Here is a 22,453-nt window from a genome sequence, read left to right on the forward strand (position 1 = left end):
CTCGGTCAGGAAAAGTTAGGGCGGATCCTTCGGCTCCTGCCGGAAATCGTTCCGCCCGGTGAGGTTTCCGCGTGAGACCCGATCAGGGCGGGGAGGAGGCGTGGCGGATGTTGGGAAGGTGTAGTGGCGCCTGAGGTACCTCTATGTGGCCCCTCAGTGGCTGCTGAAGGAAGGAACCCACGTCCACGCCTACAGCTGAAGTCTCTGGACGAACACCTCACGCCTGCTCGCTCCCCCGGATTAAAAAGCAAAACCTAGCCTTGAATGGGCTCGGCCATCTCCAACAGCTCGCGTGACGGCCGCAGTCGCGGCAGGTGAGGGCCCCGAGGCCGGAGGAGAACCGGAGATGCGGAACCCGGTTCCGTGAGGGCTGCGGCCGCCGCGGGTCAGTTGCTTTGTCTCTGCGGAATCCGCACACGTGCTCCTACGGGGGGCATGTGCCAGAGCGCGGGCGTGGCGTGACAGCACAGCCCTGAGGATCCTTCTGCGTCTTGGTATCGCCTCCTCTTCCCCCAGTGCCTCCCCTTTTCATTTCTTGGGTTTGAGACGCCAGAAATTGCAGCGCAGCTAAAACGGGACTGCCGAGCTTCTACCCCACTGTGCGCCTCGCCCCACCAGAGTGGGCAGCCTCGAGTTTAGGGACTGCTGTGAGTAGAGGTGGCTGTTTTTATTTTCATTCCTCAGTCTTTATTCCTCTCCTTGTCGCTTCCACGCCCGCTTTAAAGGAACAAAAGCCTCGTGCGTCGAAGCTTTCCGTGGTACGAGCAGAGGCTGCGAGTCACTCCGGCACCTCATCAGTTGGAGGGTGTTGCATCCTCCTGCGCTTTAAGGGAGAGGGGCTGAGGCGGTGCCCACTGCATCTCGTTCACGAGGTTCTTGATGACTTCTTGGAAGTTTACGAGTCTTGAAGTCCTGTGGCTATTAGTTGTCTAGTTGTAGCGTGCTGGAAGGCTTAACTGTGGGAGTAGAAAGCATGGCTGACCTCAGCACTTAGCATCCTCGCTCAATACTCAAAATTTTATTTTGCTATTATAAATTCTTTAATGAAGTATGTATTTTTTTTGTTTCAGGCAGATAAAATAATGACAGTTGCCATTAACTGAGTCTTATGTGTACCGAGTGTTTTACTTATTTTTCTCATTCACTCTTCTCAATTCCATGAAGTATATATTAAATTATTACCTCCATTTTAAAGACTTAGAAATTGAGGCTTAGAGAGGTCAGGTAACATGCTTTAGTAAACTTTTGCTGCAAGTAAGCGTTTGAGTCTGTATTAGAAACCAGATCTGGCTTCAGATCTGTATTCTATTGTTCTTCCATTATTCTGCTTCACTTCCACTTTTTTTTTTTTTTTTTGAGACAGAGTGTCACTTTGTTGCCCGGGCTAGAGTGAGTGCCATGGCGTCAGCCTAGCTCACAGCAACCTCAAACTCCTGGGCTTAAGCGATCCTCCTGCCTCAGCCTCCCCAGTAGCTGGGACTACAGGTATGCGCCACCATGCCCGGCTAATTTTTTTTTTTCTATATATATTTTTAGTTGTCCAGATCATTTATTTCTATTTTTTTAGTAGAGACGGGGTCTCACTCAGGCTGGTCTCGAACTCGTGACCTCCAGCGATCCACCCGCCTCGGCCTCCCAGAGGGCTAGGATTACAGGCGTGAGCCACCGCGCCCGGCCTCACTTCCACTTTCTTAACTAACATTTTCAGTAGTTGAGAGTATTCTTGTAAAAAAATTTTGATGTACGCGTTTATGTATCTAACAAGAAATAGACATAATCTCTGCCTTTGTGGAGCATTGTGATGCTGAATTAAATAGTTCAGAACCCCAAATACTGTATTTATTGCAGCACAGGCTTATTTAAAACAAGTGATTAAACTGACCTGCAGAAGGTTCACAGTTATACAATCAAAGCTTGCTGTTTAAATTTTAAATTTGTATGTCTTGCACGGTGAGAGTGTTAAATTGAACAATTGGTAGAAATTTTATTGATCACTCAAATAAGTGATATGCACCAGGTTAAGTATGGGAATATATAAATGAGGTCCTTGATCTCCAAAAGCTCCCATGCACCTACATATAGATAATGTTGAGGAACTATTAATTTTCTTAGGTAGAAATAGTATTGTGGTTATGTAGGAAGATGTCCTTTTAGGAGGTGCATACTAAAGTATTTAGAGATGAAAGTGATACCTACAACTTTCAAATGGTACAGCAAATATATATGTGTGTGTGTATATAAAGAAAGTAAATATAGCAAAATGTTGGCAATTGTTGATTCTAATGGTGTGTATATATGGGTGTTTAGTGAACTATTTTTTCAATTTTTCTGAATGTTTGAAACTTTTCATAAGTTGGGAAGGAAAAAACCAAATCTGATAGAAACAGATCATTATAAACAAGAGATCTAAAATGCTGTGGAGCATAGAGGATAGAAAGGAGAGGGTTTTGATGTGTACTTGGGGCATGATAGTTGTCAGGAAAGCATTCATTGAAGACCCTCCGATTGGTTATTGAAGGGGGAATAGGAACTTCCAAGGAGAGCAATGAATTCCAGGCAGAAGGAAATGCAGGCTCAGCAAAAAGATGTTGTATGAATGTTTGAGAAGGAAAAAAAATCAATGTGAAGGTTGTGTGTAACTTAGAATGGGTTTGTGTATGTGTGTGTGTAATTTTACAAATGATACTTGGTTGCCTTTGTCAGCCTGCAGAAGCCTATTTAATACCCTATTAAGTACCTGTACTATTTATTAGTGCCCCAAAACTGAATCACCATTTATGACAGTGTTTCCACTGGAAAATGCTTTGGGATTTTAGGAAAACTGGTTATGTGTCTGTTAAGGCTGAGCAGCAGGAGCTCCCATTTCCTCTGATTTGGGGAGTAGAAATTTATTATTAGTTCATAGTTGGGCTCCTGAGGGAAACTATGGAAAGGGCTGCCATTATGGCTTGGAAAGATTTTTAAGTTTAGGCAGGGGGGGCTCTGAATACTATGTGGGATTAATGGATGATCCAATGTGTTATTTTAAGGACTAGGTAGCTCTGACCAGGAGCAGTAAAGGTATGAAAGATATGATTTCAGACCTAAGTTCATAATCAAATGAAAGACATATGTCTGTGTACTTCAAGCAGCATTAAAGACTGAAACAGAATTTGAATGAGTAAACAAGAGGATACAAATCAGTCATTAATTCATACTCTTGGGAAAAAAACTCTATGGGATACATACTTTTTCCCCCCAAAAGTTTATTTCTACTTACACATATATATTATATAAAGTATCTCAAAAATGTGGGAGAATATATATTGAAAAGACTAATAGGAAATACAACCCAGTAGTTCTACAGCCAAGAACTACAACCATTAATTATGCCTCTGGGTCATGGGATTATTAACTGATTTTTAAAATTTCATTTTTATGCATTCATTTTTACAATGAATAAAATTAGAAAGTTTTTAAAAGTTAATTTTCAGTTTTGCCTCTAAAACAGAATTGTTTTCACTTTTGTTAGAACACCTAAACTAGAAGGAAGTACAATTTGAAAATAATGCCATAAAGTGTGTGTATACAGACACATATGTACATATATATGTGTAAGTATATATCCATATATGCACAGATGTGCTGGATCTGGCATTTCCCATCATTGCCATTCTGAAATGGATAGTGAGACATATTATTGCACATTTCTATTATCTGTTTTATCAGTTTACTTATCCTGCTGAAACAGGAAATGATAATTTACTTGGTTGTCTTCCTCCTATATTAAAAGCTCCTTGAGGAAAAGGGCCATGTTTCCTTTGACTTTATATTGCCAGCACCTAATACTGTGCCTTCTATAATAGGTGAACAATATTAAATAAATATATTAATTTCATCAAATGAGCAATATTTATTCTTTTAGATTTGCCTGTCATGTTAGTAGGGAGTTTATTTTATGGGAGTGCTTACAGAAATTAAGGCTTATTGAGTGTTTAACATGCCATGCACCTATGCTACCTCACTTAGTCTTCACAGAGTTTCAAGGTGTTTACTAAACCCTCTTTTTTATAGATGAAGAAACAGGTTCAGAGAAACTACCATAAATCATTAGTTTAATCACAGATTAAAACAGGTATGTCTGACTTCAAAACACATGCTCTTTCCATCGTTAAAATAGTTGAGCTGTTTTTAGATGAGAAGATTAAAAAGAAACCAAAAGATGTTTGCCATCTGATATAAAACAGAACTGAGATCAACTTATCCACCACTGTCAAGTTTTATAACTATTGGAAACTTTCTTTTTCTTTTTCAGCAAACATTTTTTAATGTTAAACAACACAGAGGGAAGAGGAACAAAAAACATTGATTTATTAAGTAAATTATTTCTGATTTCATTTTTTAATTACAAATTGTTTTAAATTTTGTAACACTGAAATTTAAAGACGGATAAAATCAAGACTGAGTAAACTGATATTAGCATTGATAAAATAAAGACTGACTGAGTAAACTGGTATTATAGTATGGAGCCACGAGTTAAAGTGGGTTTAGATCTTTAGGAATAGAACTTTTGGAGTTAGGCTTTTAACTTCTATCTAGTATATTGTTCAGCTCTTCTTAAGAATACTTGAGCAAGTAATTTCTTATTTTACCAGTGATCAGATGAAAAATTTGTTGTGTAGTTTCATCTTGGTATATAATTAATTTTAATGTGACCAGGGAACAAGTACATGTAAATAAGTTTGGTAAGGAATATTTTGAGATTATATCATTCTTATATGATAGTTATTTAACTGATGTTCATGGATCCCTGATTATGTGGAAGGGTTTGAACGTCAGTCACATAAAACAGCTCGCAGAGTTTAGTGCACATGTACTTTTTTGGGGGTGGGGGGATGATGTGTAGATTTTATTAGATTTGCTGAAGAGTTTTTGACTTCTACAAGGTTAAGAACTGCTGTTAGAATGAAATCGTGTTTTGACTCTAATTTTTTTTTTAACGTGTGAGACCAGAATGCAGAATGGTTATATTCCCTAAAATACCTGTTTGCAAACTGAACTTTTACAAGTTAATTTAATGTAATTTGAGATTAATATTTAATTGTCAGTGGTTTTTAAACCCACATTACATTTTTTCTTTTCTATTGCATTCAGATATTTTTGAACTATGTGCTGAAGGATTTAGCTTTTAATGTAATTATGTTATAATTTGAATAATTTTCTCAATGTTTAAAAATATTTTTGGACTTAAGTAATTTAGTGTATAGTCTTTGTTTCCTATCAGTTTGTCAAATTGTCAAGATGTATATTACTGAATATCAGAGTCTTTCTTAATTTTTAGGCGAGAAAATATATTTTCATTTTGACATTATACATCATGCTATTGGTGCTAATTTTATAAGCGTCATTTAAAATACTTTCACATAAATGTTTTTGAGTTACACTCTCGAAAATTAATTTTTTCATTGCATTTCAGGTAAAAAGATTGCTGTATCAACTCAGGAAAGCAATAGCCTCCCTGTCTTTGTATTTTAAACTGCAGCAACAACTTTGATATCAACAGTGAAGTAATGATACCTGAGAACAAAAGAGCATTTGCCAATGAACTGTCATCACAATTTCAAGTGATTGTATAAACAGAAACAAGCTGTAACAGACCTATGTGTCAACTAGTATAGGTAGAATGCTTTTGTCTGATGAAATTTATTTAGAAGCAGTTTTCATATAGATTATTTAAATTATATCTATATCAAATAAAATAAAAATGAGTGAGGGCCCCAGATTCTTTCTTGGGCCTGAAGATACAGAAATAAACCCTGGAAATTATCGACATTTCTTCCACCATGCAGATGAAGATGATGACGAGGATGATGACTCTGTAAGTTTCTTTGGTGAGACAAGACCAATACAATATAGGCTTTTTACTAATCGCTGTCAATTTGAATTAATCTTAAATGAAGACTTTTTTCACATGCAAATTTATTGGAGATATCTTTAGACTGAGAAAGTATATTTTGTTTCATGAGTGATATCATGGAATCTATGGTGAATTAAGAAATACAGTTAGGGGCCAAACTTCTAAATTGTTTAATGATGCCTGTTTTAGTTTCTTTCAGTGATATGCATAGCATAACTCATGATTAGGTAGAAAAAATGGCAGAGAGAAACAGAGTAATCTGGGCTATGAAACAAAAAGGCTTCTTGTGTGTAGAAATACATAACAAATACATCAAGATAAAATAGAAAAAGTTACTAAAACAGGAGGACTATTTAACCAGATTCATTAAGTTTATCATGTTGTCAATACAAGTGCTGGTTGACCTGAAGATACCACTATTAACTATTGAGAAATCTGCAAACTGGGTGGCTAGAAGCTACCTCAAGTATCTGTGTGTGTGTGTGTGTAAGTCTTGTTCTCTTTTTGATGTATTATAATGTTACATGCATACTGGATCTTAAGAATGACACGCATTTATTATGCCCATTTTGCTATGCTTACATTAGAACAACATTTTTCTTACTCAACAGTGGTCTTTTTTTTTTTTTTACAAGTAGAGATTGCTTTACTCTAAGAACTGATTTAAAATATTTGTGTTTTTTTATATTTCAAATTGGAAAAAGAATTTTGTTTTAAAAGAAAAATCTGTTATTAAATATAGTAAAAATAAACCAAAATAGCTATAAAATGACTCTTTAAACCCTTTTTCATAATAACAGTGTCTTTCACAGTGGAGTTATACTTATTTGAAATGCAGATTAGACTGTTACTCATTTTACCCTCGGCCCTTGAAAAAATAATGATTTTCAGGCTTCTCTTACCAGCCCAAAATTTTCTTCATCTGAAATCTTATCTAGAAGTCCTGTAAGGAAAACATAAAAGCAGAGCTTCTCTGGTACACTTAGACTAGAAAGCACTATTGATTCAGCCTCTAGTACCCTTACCTCTTTTCTCTAGAGTTCTTCTGAACACAATTTGAATGCCACTGGTAGATCAAGTTCAGTCTTTTTACATGTAAGGACTTTTATCTCCTTTCTATATCTACAACCATACTTGTCTACTGTCCTTCCTATCTTTTATGTTTTAGTAACATCAAAATTTTATTTCCCCATATTTATTCCATGCTGTACCATGCCTCTTTCCTGTTGTGTGTACTCCTTTATCTCTCTGAAATGATCTTATTTTGGGATGCCTTGTGAATTATTTTGCAGTCTTCAAAACCTTGCTCAGATTTCATGTCTTTCACTCTTTCCACTCTCCTTGCTTTTCCCTGTGACAAACTTGAACACTTTCTTCCTCAGTACTATGTCTATACCTTGACATATATACAGTTATCCCTCAGTGTTGATGGGAGATTGGTTCTAGGACTCCCTGTGGATACCCAAATTTGTGAATGCTCAAGTCCTCTGTCTATATACAATGATGAAGTATTTGCATATAACCTATGCACATCCCCTTGTATACTGTAAATCATCTCTAGATTACTTATGATACCTAATACAATATAAATGCTATGTAAATAGTTGTCATACTGTAGTTTAAGGAATAATGATAAGAAAAATAGTATGTACATTTTCAGTATATATGCAGTTTTTTCCCCCAAGTATTTTCAATACACGGTTGAATCCACAGATGTGGAACCCACAGTTAGAGAGGGTGGGCTGCATATTCCATGTATCGCAATGCATTGTATTATTACTGTGTTCCCTCTTAGATTCAAAATACTTTGAGAATAGGTACTTTTTGTATATCTAATCTTCAACACTTAGCATAGTTCTTGAAATACTGGTGCTAAAGAAACTGGGCTTGCACTTGTGATGCACAGTTACTACTTTTGAAGAGCTTGATTTGGTTTGTTTTATTGCTTTGTTCACTTTATAAAATGATTTATTCTAGATCATGCTCTAGTTTTTAAGATTTCAAAGTGAATTTTAGTTTTGTTAGACATTAAATCGAATGAAACAACTCAGATCTGTTTAAGAAATTATTTTCATGCTCCTAAGATCGTATTTAGGAAAATTCTGTAACTTTTTCTTAAGAATCTGTACATTTCAAACTTGAATGTTTCCTGTTTATCCTAACCAGTGAGCAAATATTCATTAAATAGATGTGTAATAAATAAACAAAACCATACATTGTCATTTTTTAAAAATTGTAAGGCAGTGTGAAATGTTAGTTTCAATACTTTTGTTGTCTGGGGCAATCTGCTTTAGGAACATTGTAATGAGCTATATCAAGGCTTTTGATCAGGAAAGCATTCAATAAGGAATGTAAAAAGCTGATGATGATGCTTGTAGCTCTGACTCGGGTGATGCAAAGACAATTTATGTAACCAAAGTGTTTCCTACCCCTGTAATACTCTGAAATTAAAAAAAAAAAAGAAGTTGATCAGAGGGGGAGATACAGCAGATCCCAGGAAGGTTAGAATTGATAATCTATTTGGTTTATGATCAAACATAGTACTGATTTGAACTATAAATTTCATGAGTTTGAAGAGGCAATGCAGACGTTTTATTCTAAGCATTGAAAAAAGAATAATTGAATTTTGATGTTATCTAATTTTATTTTTAGATTATTGTAAGAGAAGGTCTCGTAAACCACTTTTTGAGCCCAGATTATAATATCATATGAATTACATAAAGTATAATGGAAGAGAGAGAAGAATTGAAATTAAAAACTAGACATATTAATAGATATTAATAGTTTTATACATTTGATAAAACTCTAAGCTCCTAAATGCAAAAATCCCAGAATGAATCTTGAGTAATTTTATAAATTCATGAGCTACTCATAAATTACTATTTCTATATCCTGCTGTTTTTAGTTTTAGACCAAATCATGGCCTTTGAGCTGTTACGAGGGTACCAGAGATCAGTAACCCCGTTAAACAGGAATGTGGAATATGAAGACTCTGTTAGCATTGGCTTTCTTTAAAATTTCCTTCCAGGTTGTCTTTGGTGACCAACTAATACTCAAACTCAATCTACATAAATAGTTTAGTACCGTATAACTTTGAAGTCAGAACTTATTTTAGGCAAGAGAATTTTTTACCTGACTCCCATTGGCCTTTTTACGTGGATTAGATGGATTTTGGCCATTATTTTCCCTTTTCTGCTATGAGAAGGGTAAATAAATGCTAGGGGCAGTTAAAGAAAGAGTGTTCATTTGAGTTTTAAATTTGACTGAAAATACTAACAATATTCTGAACGTGTTTTTAAATTTTTCCACACTTTGTGGAAAACTTAATTTATTGGGTTCATTATAATGATATAATTTTTTTAAATTCCTTTGTTAATGTGTCACTTTTATTGATTTATTACATGCCTCATCATCTTCTGAAAATTAAGGTAGCTGTACTTTGGAATTCGTGTTAAATTAACCTGCTTTTTTTTTTTTTTTTTTCATTTTTATTTTAGCCACCTGAGAGGCAGATTGTGGTTGGAATATGTTCCATGGCAAAGAAATCCAAATCCAAACCAATGAAGGAAATTCTTGAACGGATCTCCTTATTTAAATATATCACAGTAGTGGTATTTGAAGAGGAAGTTATTTTGAATGAACCAGTGGAAAATTGGCCTTTATGTGATTGTCTTATTTCTTTCCATTCTAAAGGTATTAAAGAAAGGGGGAAGAAACTCCTTGATCCTCTTTGATTAGAAAACTAATACCTATTAATTGTAGAATATTGGATAAAACAGAAAAATAAAATGAACTAGCCCACTCTCATAGGTAGATGATGTTAACATGTTGATATATGTCTCTCCAGTTTTTTTCTTCTATGTGTATTTTTTTAAAAAAAATTTAGTGTCACTGTCTATGTGTAATTTTACATTTAGTTTTTTTCACTGTTACATCAAGAGGATATTTTCCCCACTGTATCATTATTCAATAACCTAGCTTTTAATGGCAGCATAGTATATCATTGCATGGATGTACCGTAACATATTTAACTAACATGCTAACATTTGGATAGTATCCCGTTTTCACTATGAAAAATAAGTTTGTGATGAACTCTTTGAATGTGTATCTGTGCATCCCTAAGTTTCTTAGGATAAATTCTTGAATTATTGAATATTTTAAGCCCCTTTTTGCCTATAGAAAATGGTATATCATTCTTCATATACATATTCATACTTTATTTCTTACGAACTTAATATTTCAGATTTTTAGATCTTTCTTGCCTATTCAATCAAACTGAAATATCAATTAAGCTTAAGTATTAACTTACAGTAAAGTACACTAATCAGAATTATTGCTAAATGTATATCTGAAAATTTATAACCTAAGAATCTGTGAAATAAGTGAATTTCTACTAAGATCCATAATTGAAAATGAGATGTGCTCTCAGTTGTAAATGTATTCATAGTTAATTATAACTTATTACCAAAATATGTTTTCCTGAGCTATATTAAAGTCTCACTTCAGCAGGAAGAAAATGGGGCATAGTTGAGATTTTTTGTGCTCTTATAACCTAATTGATTTTCATTGTTTTATAGAGAAATCAAGGCGCCCTGATCTTTGCAGACTGAGGCTGCTCATTTTAGAGAATGTTAAAATTTGCTTAACTTTTAGGTTAAGGTGTTCTTCCCTTACCATTGTATGCTTCTTCCTATAAAAGCTATTTGCCAGTAAAAACTTGATGCTACATAGCTAAAGTCATATCCCATATACCATCTCTTGGTAAGGAAAAAGCTCCTCTTTAACAATAAAAGCAGGGAACTGACTGTGTAGAATTTTCTGTTTGCTGAATTCTGTTGGGTGGCTTCAAATCATAGTCCCCAAGACATCTTTACAAGTGATGAATTCTGGGAGTCTTTATAAAATTTGATGGATTTATAATTTGTGGCCAAGTGATTCTTAGTGTAGGATATCTTCATTTAAATTTAGAAATGAGGAGGAGTTTAGGAATAAATCTTGTTTAACTGACCATAGCTTTTTTTTTTTTTTTTTTAACTTCAGTATGTTTTAATACTTTCTCTTCTAACTATTCTGGTAATGCTGCAAAATTCAATCTCTTCACAGGTATACTAGTATTCTAGAGTTAAGTGCTGAAGTTACATATGCTTGCTGAATTTTATCCTTTTCCATAGATAAGATAGTTTTAAAAATATTATCACTTAAGGATTAACAGTTAACATTTATCAAGCACTTACTGTGCCATATACTGTACTAAGTGCATTATATATGCTCTTTTATTACTCAAAAAGCCTACTACATAAGACTGGTGTACTCATTAGGCTGTGAGCAGAGGCTTAGAGATGTTAAATAAACTTGCCCAAGGACACAGAGGTACTGAAAGATGGAGCCAGGATTTGAACACTGGTTTATGTTCTTAACCACAATAGCATACTACTTCTCTTAATAATGTGTATTGATGGATAAAATCGGAGACTTCTAGTGTCAATATAGAGAGTAAAATACAATCACTAAAATTCTTTAGATTTTTTGGGGGAAGGCTTTTACTATATCTGCCATTTGATTGGTTTTCATTGTAATTATAATTAGTAATTTTAACAAAGTCTAGAAATTTTAGGGAGTTAATTTCTGATATCTTAACATTGACCTAGCAACAGCATGATTCTGCTCGTATATTTTATATTTTGAACATATCTGTTATAAATGAATTAACTTTTGCTTTTGCTGCTATTTTTAAAGATACATAAAGTTCTTTGAATATCAGCAAATTTATATGTGTAGGCATCAAAATATCTAAGTGAAAAGAAGAAGTATTGATTATATTTTTTAAAAATCACCAGGTGATTGTGATACACTTATTTTTTATATAGATTTCTCTTTGTATATGAGGTGACTCTTTCCTTCTGATGACTTTGACTAGTCAGGCATTGACTAACATGTCAGTGCTCTAAACTTGATTATATAGCCACTGGCTTGCTGTGCCTTATCAATCAAATTAGGAAGAATAAGATTTAACAGTATAAGTTAAATCAAGGTTTATGTATATATTATTCTGTACCTGTTATAGAAAGCAGTTATGTGCTTAATGAAATTATTCTTTTATGGGAGGTGGCATCAATTCAAGTTGATAAAGTTATAGATGTCAACTTATCTTGGGATTGTACAGAATATGTTAATAATATGTGTTCTTAGGATTTCCACTGGACAAAGCAGTTGCCTATGCAAAACTCAGGAATCCATTTGTAATCAATGACTTGAATATGCAGTATCTCATACAAGATAGGTGAGTGAGTGGGAAAGTTGGCTGAATTGAGGAAGGAAAATTAACATTTATTTAGTACTTACTATATACTGACATGGTATCAGGTGTTTTCACATACATTAATTCATTGTATCTTCAAAATGATACTAAGAAATAGTTATTTATTACCAAATTTTACAGATGAGGAAACATAAAGATCAAGAAGATCAGTTAATTTTCCCAAACTCACAAATAGTTCCCCAAGTAGTGGGACAAGGACTTAAATCAGATTTGTTTAATTTCTAAAGTCTACTATACCACTGAATGTTATGAATAATTTTTCTGTCTTGTGACTGATGATGAAATTAGGACTTTACTCATTATAACTAGATTTTTTTTTAATGGTTTAGTGTACCTATTTTGAAAACTATTTTGCTGTATATCTTAGCATGCATTTAACAGGTCAAAGGCATGGATTTCTATGAAGTTATAAAATTATAAAATATCAGTGTATTTATGTATTTCATTTAATTGATGTTTCACTCTGATAGTTATAATTTCACCAGCATTCTATTTTCTTTTGTTACCGTCATATGAGATTATACATAAAAATGCTTTATAAATATAAGACCCTGTAGTTTTGCCTTTCTGTTTCTGTTTTTCTCTATTTTTCCAGGGAGTAGCATTATTAATATCTGAAATTTAAAACACTTTTCCTAGGTTTATATATTAATGCATATTATATATATTGTAAGTATGTATGCATATATAGAAATGTATATTCATTTTAAGAAGTTTGCAAAATAAAAGCATAAAGAAAGCCATTTAATTTTGTCAATATATCTACCATATTTTTTGTATAGAAAGCAATACATACATACACCCATAATTTAGAAAATTAGAATCACTTTTCTCTAGTGCACTGTGAATATTTCTCCATGTCTTGAAATATTCTTTGAGCATGAGATTTTAAATGGTTAGGTAATATTCTGTCATTGTAATATATCAACTTTAATCATTTCTTCTTATTCATTTATGTTCTCAGTTTTAAAAATTAGTATCTTATTGAGTTACAAAAAGTATTGTGCATAATTTTTGTTCTCATTGCTGAATATTTCCTGAGAATACGTTTTTTCAGTATTTGAAGTGACTATTTTAAAAAATAAAACAGTTGATATACATACCGTATTTAGTTATAGAACAGTAATGTACTTTAAAAACAATGCAATAATATATTCATTGTGAAACACAGCAATAAAACAATAAGGATGTTTTCCTTTTTCTTTAGGAGAGAAGTATATAGTATTCTTCAAGCTGAAGGTATTTTACTTCCTCGTTATGCAATTTTGAACCGTGACCCAAATAATCCCAAAGGTAAGAATAAGAGATTTTAAGGATGCTGCCTTTTGCCACTCTGCATACTTGTGACCACTTCCCTACAATATTTAAATGGAAGAAATTTAAAGAATTCATAGTATTCTATTCATTTTTTGAAAGTAATCTAAACAAGCATTATATTTGATTAAAATTTGCCACTGTGAGTTAAAAGACTAATAATTTAGGAGTCATCTATCCTACTTTCCTGTGGTCTAGATTTGACATATCTCTAAGAAGCATAAAGAATTTTTTAGTTTTTTTAATTATTGTGGGTACATAATAATTGTATATATTTTAAGGGTACAAGTGATATTTTGATAAAGGCATACAATGTGTATTAATCACGTGAAAATGATTGTATCCATCACCTCAAGCATTTATCATTTCTTTGTGTTAGGAACATTCATATTCCATTCCTTTATTTTAAAGTATACCCTAATTATTGTTGACTATAGTCACTTTGTACTATCAAATATTGTTCATTCTAACTATCCAGCTGTATTTGTGCACCCGTTAACCACCCCAACTCTATCCTCCCCTTCCCACTATCCTTCCCAGCCTCTGGTAACCATTGTTCTACTCTCTGTCTCCATGAGATCAATTATTTTAATATTTAACTCCCACATATGAGTGAGAACACACAAGGTTTGTCTTTCTGTGCTTGGCTTATTTCACTTAACATAATGTTCTCCACTTCCATCCATGTTGTTGCAAATGGCAGGATTTCAGTCTTTTTTGTGGCTATAGAATACTCCATTGTGTATATATACCACAGTTTCTTTATCCATTTGTCCGTTGATGGACACTTAAGTTGATTCTAAATCTTGACCGTTATAAATAGTGTTGCAGTACACATGGGAGTGCAGGTATCTTTTCGGTATACTGATTCTCCTCCTTTGGATATATACCCAGCAGTGGGATTTGGGGTCATATGGTAGTTCAATTTTCAGCTTTTTAAGGAACCTTAACACTGTTCTCCATAGTGGTTGCATAATTTACATTGCCACCAATGCTCTATGAGAGTTCCGCTTTCTCCACATCCTCACCAGCATTCGTTATTGCCTGTCTTTTTGAATAAAAGCCATTATTAACTAGAGTGATATGATATCTCATAGTAGTTTTGATTTGCATTTCTCTGAAGTTTATTGTTGAGCATTTATTCGATACACTTGTTGGCCATTTGTATGTCTTCTTTTGAGAAATGTCTGTTCACATCCTTTGTCCATTTTTAATTGGATTATTTGATTTTTTTTCTTAGTGAGTAGTTGGAGCTCCTTATATACTCTGCTTACTAATGCCTTTTCAGATGGGTAGTTTGCAAATATTTTTTCCCATTCTTTGAGTTGTCTCTTCACTTTGTTGTTTCCTCTGTTGTGCAAAGCTTTTTAATTTGATGTGATTCCATTTGTCCAATTTTGCTTTGGTTGCCTGTGCTTTCAGGGTATTATTCAAGAAATCATTGCCCAGGCTAGTGTCCTGAAATGTTTCCCCAATGTTTTCTTTTAGTAGTTTCATAGTTTCAGGTCTTAGATTTAAGTCTTTAATCCATTTTGATTTGATATCCAGTTTTCCCAGCACCATCTATTGAAAAGACTATCCTTTTCCCACTGTATGTTCTTGGCACCTTTGTTGAAGATAAATTCGCCATAGATGTGTAGATTTACTTCTGGGTTCTCTGTTTGTTCCATTGATCTGTGGTGTCTGTTTTTCTGTTTTTATGCCAGTACCATGCTGTTTTGGATACTACAGCTCTGTAGTATAATTTCAAGTCTGGTAATGTGATTCTTCCAGTTTTGTTTTTTCACTCAAGATGGCTTTGGCTATTCTGGGTCTTTTGTGGTTCCATATAAATTTTAGGATTATTTTTTTCTATTTCTGAAGAGACTGTTATTGGTATTTTGATGGAGATTGCATTGAATCTGTAGATTGCTTAAGGTAGTATGGACATTTAAAAAATATTGATTCTTCTAGTCATGACCAAGGAATAGCTTTCCATCTTTTGTGTGTTCTCTTCAATTTTTTTCATTGATGTTTTATAGTTTTCATTATAGAGATCTTTCACTTCTTTGGTTAAGTTTTTTCCTAGGTGTTTTATCTTATTTAAAGCTATTATTAATGGATTACTTTCTAGGTTTCTTTTTCAGATTATTTGCTGTTGGCATATAGAAATGGTACTGATTTTTGCATGTTGATTTTTGTATCCTGCAACTTTACTGAATTTGTTTAACAACCCAAATAGTTTTTTTTGTGGAGTCTTTAGGTTTCTCAGATACAAGATGATATCATCTGTAAACAAGAATAATTTGTCTTCTTCCTTTCCAATTTGCCCTTTCCAATGCCCTTTATTTCTTTCTCTTGTCTGATTGCTCTAGCTAGAGAACTTCCAGTACTATGTTACGATACTGAATAATAGTAGTGAGTGGGCATCTTTGTCTTCTTCCAGATCTTATACAGCAGCAGTCCCCAACCTTTTTGGCACCAGGGACCAGTTTCATGGAAGACAATTTTTCCACAGACTGGATTGGGGGATATGATTTCAGGTTGATTTAAGCACATTACATTTATTGTGCAGTCATAACTCTCTGCTAATGATAATCTGTATTTGCAGCCACTCTCCAGTGCTAGCATCACTGCCTCAGCTCCACCTCAGATCATCAGGCATTACATTCTCATAAGAAGCATGCAACCTAGATCCCTCGCATGTGCAGTTTACAATAGGGTTTCCAGTCCTATGAGAATCTAATGCCACTGCTGATCTGATAGGTGGTGGAGCTTATGCGGTGATGTGAGTGATGGGGAGTGGCTGTAAATACAAATGAAGCTTCACTGCTTGCCTGACACTCACCTCCTTCCTGCTGTGCAGCCGGATTCCTAACAGGCCACTGACTGGTACTGGTTTGTGGCTCTGGGGTTGGAGACCCCGGTTTAGAGGGTAGACTTTCAGTTTTTTCTTCATTCAGTATGATATGAGTTGTGCATCTGTCATATGTGGCTTTTATCATGTTGAGGTAAGTTCTTTCTGTACCCAGTTTTTTGAGAGATTTTATCTGGAAGAGGTGTCGAATTTTATTGTATGTTTTTTTAGCATCAGTTTAAATGATCATGTGGTTTTTGCCCTTTGTTCTGTTGATATGATGTCTCACATTGAGTGATTTGTATATGTTGAACCATCCTTGCATCCCTGGGATGCATCCCACTTGATCGTGATGAATAATCTTTTTAATGTTGAATTTGGTTTGCTAGTATTTTTTTGAGGATTTGTGTATCTATGTTCATCAGAGATATGGCCTTTGGTTTTCTTTTTTTGTTGTGTCTTTGTCTGGTTTTGGTATCAGGGTGATACTAGCCTCCTGAAATGAGTTTGGAAATATGCCCTCCTCCTCAATTGTTTGGAGTACTTTAAGTAGGATTGGTATTAGTTCTTTTTTGAATGCTTGGTAGAATTCAGCAGTGAAGCCACTGGGTCCTGGGCTTTTCCTTGATGGGAGACTTTCTATTATTGCTTCTGTCTTGTTACTTGTTATCTATTTATTCAGGTTTTGGATTTCTTCCTGGTTCAATCTTGGTAGGTTGTATGTGCCTAGGAATTTATCCATTTCTTCTAGCTTTTCCAATTTATTGGCATATAGTTACTCATAGTAGTCTCTAATGATCCTTTGGATTTCTGCAGTATCAGTTGTAAAGTCTCCTTTTTCATCTCTGATTTATTTGGGTTTACTTTTTTTCTTTGTTAATCCGGTTATAGGTTTGTTAACTTTGTTTATCTTTTCAGAAAACTTTTTGTTTCATTGTCTTTTATATTTTTTTGTTTCAATTTCATTTATTTCTGCTCTGATCTTTATTATTTCTTTTTTTCTACTAATTTTGGGTTTGGTTTGCTCTCATTTTCCTAGTTCTTTAAAAGGCATTGTGATGTTGTTTATTTGAAGCTTTTCTACTTTTTTGAAGTAGGCACGTATTGCTATAAACTTTTTCTTATTACTGCTTTTACTATATCACATAGGTTTTGATATGTTTTTCATTTTTATTTGTAGAAATTTTTGAATTTCTTAATCTCTTCATTGACCCATGGGTCGTAGGATTATTGTTTAATTTTCATGTGTTTGTATAGTTTCCAATGTTCCTTTTGTTATTTTTAGTTTTATTCCATTGAGGTCAGAGAAAATGCTTGATATGATTTCGATTTTTATCCCTTCAGATGATTTCTTATTGTTCATTAGTATCCTTTTCTTTCAGATTGAACTATTTTTTGTATTTCTTGTAGGACAGGTCTGTGTTGATGAAATCCCTCTACTTTTGTTTGTCTAGGAAAATCTTTATTTCTCCTGCATGTTTGAGGGATACTTTTGCAAGATACAATATTCTAGGGTTAAGGTTTTATTCCTTCAGCATTTTGAATGTGTCATGCCAATCTCTCCTGGCCTATAAGGTTTCCACTGTGAAGTCTGCTGCCAGACATATTGGAACTCCTTCTTATGTTATTTTGTTCTTTTCTCTTGCTTCCCTTAGTACCTCTTCTTTTATCAGTGACCTTTGGGAGCATGATTATTAAATGCCTTGAGGTAGTCTTGATTGGGTTAAATCTTTTTGGTGTTCTGTGACCTTCTTGTACCTGAATATTGATATCTTTCTCTAGCTTTGGGGATTTCTTTTCATTATTTCTTTGCATAAACTTCCTATCCCAGTCTCTCTCTCTACCTCCTTTTTAAGGCCACTAACTCTTAGATTTGTCATTTTGAGGCTATTTTCTGGATCTTGTAGGCATGCTTCATTCTTTCTTATTCTTTTTCTTTTTTCTCTTCTGTGTATTTTCAAGTAGTAGCCTGTCTTCAAGCTAATGATTCTTTCTTCTCCTTGGTCAATTCTGTTGTTGAGAGACTCTGATGCATTTTCCGGTTGGTCAGTGGAATTTTTCAGCTCCAGAATTTCTGCTTGACTTTTTTTTTAACTTCAGTATCTTTGTCAAATTTCTGTGATAGGCTTCTGAATTCCTTCTCTGTTTTCTTGAAGCTCACTGAGCCTCTTCAGGGAAGCTATTTTGAATTCTTTTCTGAAAGATCACATATCTCCGTCACTCTGGGATTGGTCATTGGTATTTTATTTAGTTCATTTGCTGAGATCATGTCTTCCTTGATCCTTGTGGATGTTTGTTGATGTCTGGGCATTGATGAGTTAGTTATTTAGTCTAACATTCAAGCCCACATTCTAGGCTTGTTTGAACCCGTCCTTGAGAAGGCTTTCCAGGTATTTAAGGGGAATTGAACACTATGATCTAAGTTTTTGATCATTACAATCATATCAGTACTGGGGGCACCTGGTAGTTTTGCCTTGGTGGGCTTGGGTAAGACATGGGAGAGTTCCCTGGATTACCAGACATAGTCTCTCACTTTCTTCCCTCACTCTTTATGCTTGGCTGCTGATGTTGGGGGAGTAATGATGTGGACACTTCTCGTGGCCACCAAAGCTGGGACTGCACCAGGTGACACCCGAAGCCAGCCCAATATCACCCAAAGTCCATGCTGACTGCTACTTGGCTATCTCTGATGTTTATTCAAAGCTCTCTTTAGTCAGCAGATGTTGAATCCTGCTAAGACTGAGTCCTTCTGTTCAGGGCCGTGGGGTTTTCTTCTGGCCCAGGGTTGGTCTAGAAATGCTTTCCAGAAACTGAGGCCTGGAATCAAGGGCTATAGGAATCTGCTTGGTACTTGATTTTACTGTGGCTGAGCTGGTACCCAAGGTGCAAAACAAAGTCTTCAGAACTCTTCCCTTTCCTTTCCCCAGCAGAAGAAGACTCTGCCTGAGCTGAACTGCCTAGAGTTGTGGAAGGGGTGACATAGGCACTAACTTGGCTGCTGCTGCTCTGAGCCAGCACAGCCACAGGACTTGCCCACGTATTACAGTCTTCATGGCCTCACTGCCTTACAAATTTATTTCTGGCCCCAAGCCACTCCTTGTCAGCTGATGGTAGGACTAGCTCAGAACTAAGGTTTCTACTGCTAGGGCAGAGTTTATCCCTCTGACCGGGCTGGTCTTAATGCTCCCTCCCTGGGCACCAGCAGAATTCTGTTGTGTGCTGTGTTGCCTTGTGCCAGGACAGCCCTGAGTTCCAATGCAAAGTCCCACAGTCACCTCACTCGCCCTCCCCCAGGCACATAGATTCTCTGTCTGCCAGGCATGCTGGCATTGCACTGCTGGGGGATGGGGCAATGGTGGCATAGGCAATGCAAGGCTATCTATTCTGCCCTCTTTAGTGTCTCTTTCCTTGATATAATGTTAAAACTAGGTACTATGATCACTAACCTGATTTTTTTATCTTCTGAAGGTGCTTTCTTGTGTGGACAGTTGTAGTTGTTATTCTTGCAGAGGGATGATCACTGGAGGTTTCTATTTGGCCATCTTGCTCTGTCCACCTCCAAGAATTTTGAAATTACATATAAATTTGTATTGATTAGGGGTAAACAAATGATTCATCTATAACTATTAAATTAAGTATCAGAATCTTCATGTTACAATGCCATAATTAAATATCTGATGACTAAGAATTTTGAAATACCGTTGACACTTGAACAATACAAATTTGAACTGCTCTGGTCCGCTTATATGAGGATTTTTTTCAACCAAACATGAATCAAAAATACAGTATTCACAGTTTCTTTGTTTACAGAGTGCCTACTTTTTTTTCTTTTTTTTTTTTTTTTTGGTCAGCTCATTTTTTTAAAATTTCAGGATATTATGGGGGTACAAACATTTTGGTTGCATGTTATGGCTTTGCCACACCCAAACTATGATTTGAGGCATGCCCTTTCCCCTCTACAGTACTCATCTACTTTTCATTTAGGTGGGTTCCACAGTCTTTGGGACTTGAGTATGTGAAAATTTTGGTGTATGTGTGGGTTCCTAGAACCAATTCCCTACACATACCAAGGGATAACTGGACTACTAAATGTTTCTTAATATTATATTTTAAAGCACCATTTGCTACTTTTTCCAGGTTATCTAAAACACAGCATGTAAGGTATACATGACTCAATTCAAAGGGCAAGAGAAATATTTATCCTAAGAGTTAATATTCTGATAACAATATTGTGAGGAATTTCAATACCTTTCTTGCATCTTAAAGCAACTTTTATTAAAAACCAGATATAGCTTTTATTATCTGAAATAGGAAACTTTTCTTGTTTGTCTTGAGGTGAAAAAAATTAACTTTCTAATTGGATTTCTTGTTTACTGTGCATATGGGTTACTTTTCTAACTTTTGCGTTTTGTGGTATCTCTGATATTAATGATGCCACTTCTTATGGCATCATTTCCTATCTAAGGTAGTATGAAATGGCAAATCCGTAAAATTTTGAAGAGCAACTATAGTTCTTAATGCCACATATATAAAAATATTGATATATATTTTCATGAATATCTTTAATTAAAATCAAGTAAGCACATTATCCAAGTTTATTTCTCTTTGTGAGCTCTCTTCTAGTAAAAAACGTCCTCAGTAATCATGTGGTATCTAGATATTATAATACAGTATATAATTATTCTTGTTATTATGTTTGATTTCTAGAATGCAGTCTGATTGAAGGAGAAGATCACGTAGAAGTAAATGGAGAAGTTTTCCAAAAGCCATTTGTAGAAAAGCCGGTTAGTGCAGAAGATCACAATGTTTACATTTATTATCCAACGTCTGCTGGCGGTGGAAGTCAAAGACTCTTTAGAAAGGTAAACCTTTATATGAATATAGTTCATACATTGTTGTATACATTTTATTAAAAGTAATCAAATATTTAATAAAATTATGGTTACATATTGAACTCCTGAAAATGTATCACTTAGAGGTAAATTCATAAAATTCATATTATAGTTTGTTAGAAAAGCAAGGCATCGTTTGTTCTTTCACGTTGTTAAGCAAAATTCCTGCCTGCAGAATACCAAGAAAGTTACTTGATTTTTTTCCTTTACCTCCTATGTATATATCTGTCAAACTAGAAATTCAGGAAAAGATAGCAGTCTTTTAGAAAAAATGGCACAGAAAAGTAGACAGTTCATAGAAAAAGTAATACTAATAACTTTTACATGAAAGTACACTTAATTGTACCCATAATAAAATAAATGCAAATCAAATCTAAGGTATAATGACATTGTATTACTTTTTGGATTGATAAAGGTAAAAATTGTTGAGGTAGTTGGGAAACAAGCACAAGCCCAAATTCCTGTTGGTGGTAATGCAAATTAATATAGCCTCTTAGCAACACAATTTAGCACTGTTCCAGAATTTAAAATGCATGTACAATTATAAACAATCATGGAAATTCAAATTAAGAACATGACATACCATTTTAATATCCATTAGAGTGGCAAATATTAAGAAGCCCAACAATACCAAGTATAGACAAGAATGTAGAGCAGTGGGAACTCTTATATATATTGCTGGTGAGACTCTAAATTGTTATAATAAAAAATAGTTTATAAAAGATTTTGACATTATCTTTGTAAATTGAGTATGAGCATATTCTATCATGTAGCAATTTTGCGTCTAGTGCATATCTTAGAAACATTCTTGTACACATGTGTCATTGGGACACTTATAAGAATGTTCAAAGCCAAATTGTTGTAATCATCAAATCTTAGAAAACAAACTACACATACATTGATAGGAGAATGGATGAATTTTTGTGTATTTACACAGTGGAAAAATTCTATAGTAGAAAAAATGAACAGACGAGTTATATGTAGCAACATGGATGAATTTTAGAAACATAATTCTTTGTGTTCATTGTATTTCTGTTCTTTTCAACTTACATATAAGTTACAGGAACAGCAGAGACTACGATAGTGCCAAGTACATAGTAAATGTTAAATATTTGTGGGTTAGAAAAATTTATTTGAAAACTCCTCAGATGGAAATAAATGGTAAACTATTTATCATTTTGTTATAAAAATGTGGG

The 22,453-nt window shown here is 34.4% G+C and overlaps 1 protein-coding gene across 12 annotated transcripts in view; it reads left to right on the forward strand.

The window, feature by feature from the left end:
* The first annotated feature begins 108 nt into the window (after nt 1–108).
* Nucleotides 109–22,453, forward strand: part of PPIP5K2 (diphosphoinositol pentakisphosphate kinase 2) — a 74,679-nt gene continuing 52,334 nt past the window's right edge. For 10 of the 12 annotated variants that reach the window (XM_045565605.1, XM_045565593.1, XM_045565597.1 and 7 more), the window contains exons 1-6: nt 109–314; nt 5,456–5,857; nt 9,394–9,589; nt 12,086–12,176; nt 13,423–13,508; nt 21,073–21,227. In XM_045565605.1, coding sequence (XP_045421561.1) covers nt 5,744–5,857; nt 9,394–9,589; nt 12,086–12,176; nt 13,423–13,508; nt 21,073–21,227 — 642 coding nt within the window. In that variant the 5' untranslated portion in view covers nt 109–314; nt 5,456–5,743. Of the gene's footprint in view, nt 315–365; nt 386–1,461; nt 1,486–5,455; nt 5,858–9,393; nt 9,590–12,085; nt 12,177–13,422; nt 13,509–21,072; nt 21,228–22,453 lie in introns of those variants that run through there. The other 2 variants (XM_045565595.1, XM_045565594.1) reach the window with 2 other exon arrangements.

Source organism: Lemur catta, chromosome 12 (genome assembly GCF_020740605.2).
Source record: "Lemur catta isolate mLemCat1 chromosome 12, mLemCat1.pri, whole genome shotgun sequence".
In the NCBI taxonomy this organism is placed as follows: domain Eukaryota; kingdom Metazoa; phylum Chordata; class Mammalia; order Primates; family Lemuridae; genus Lemur; species Lemur catta.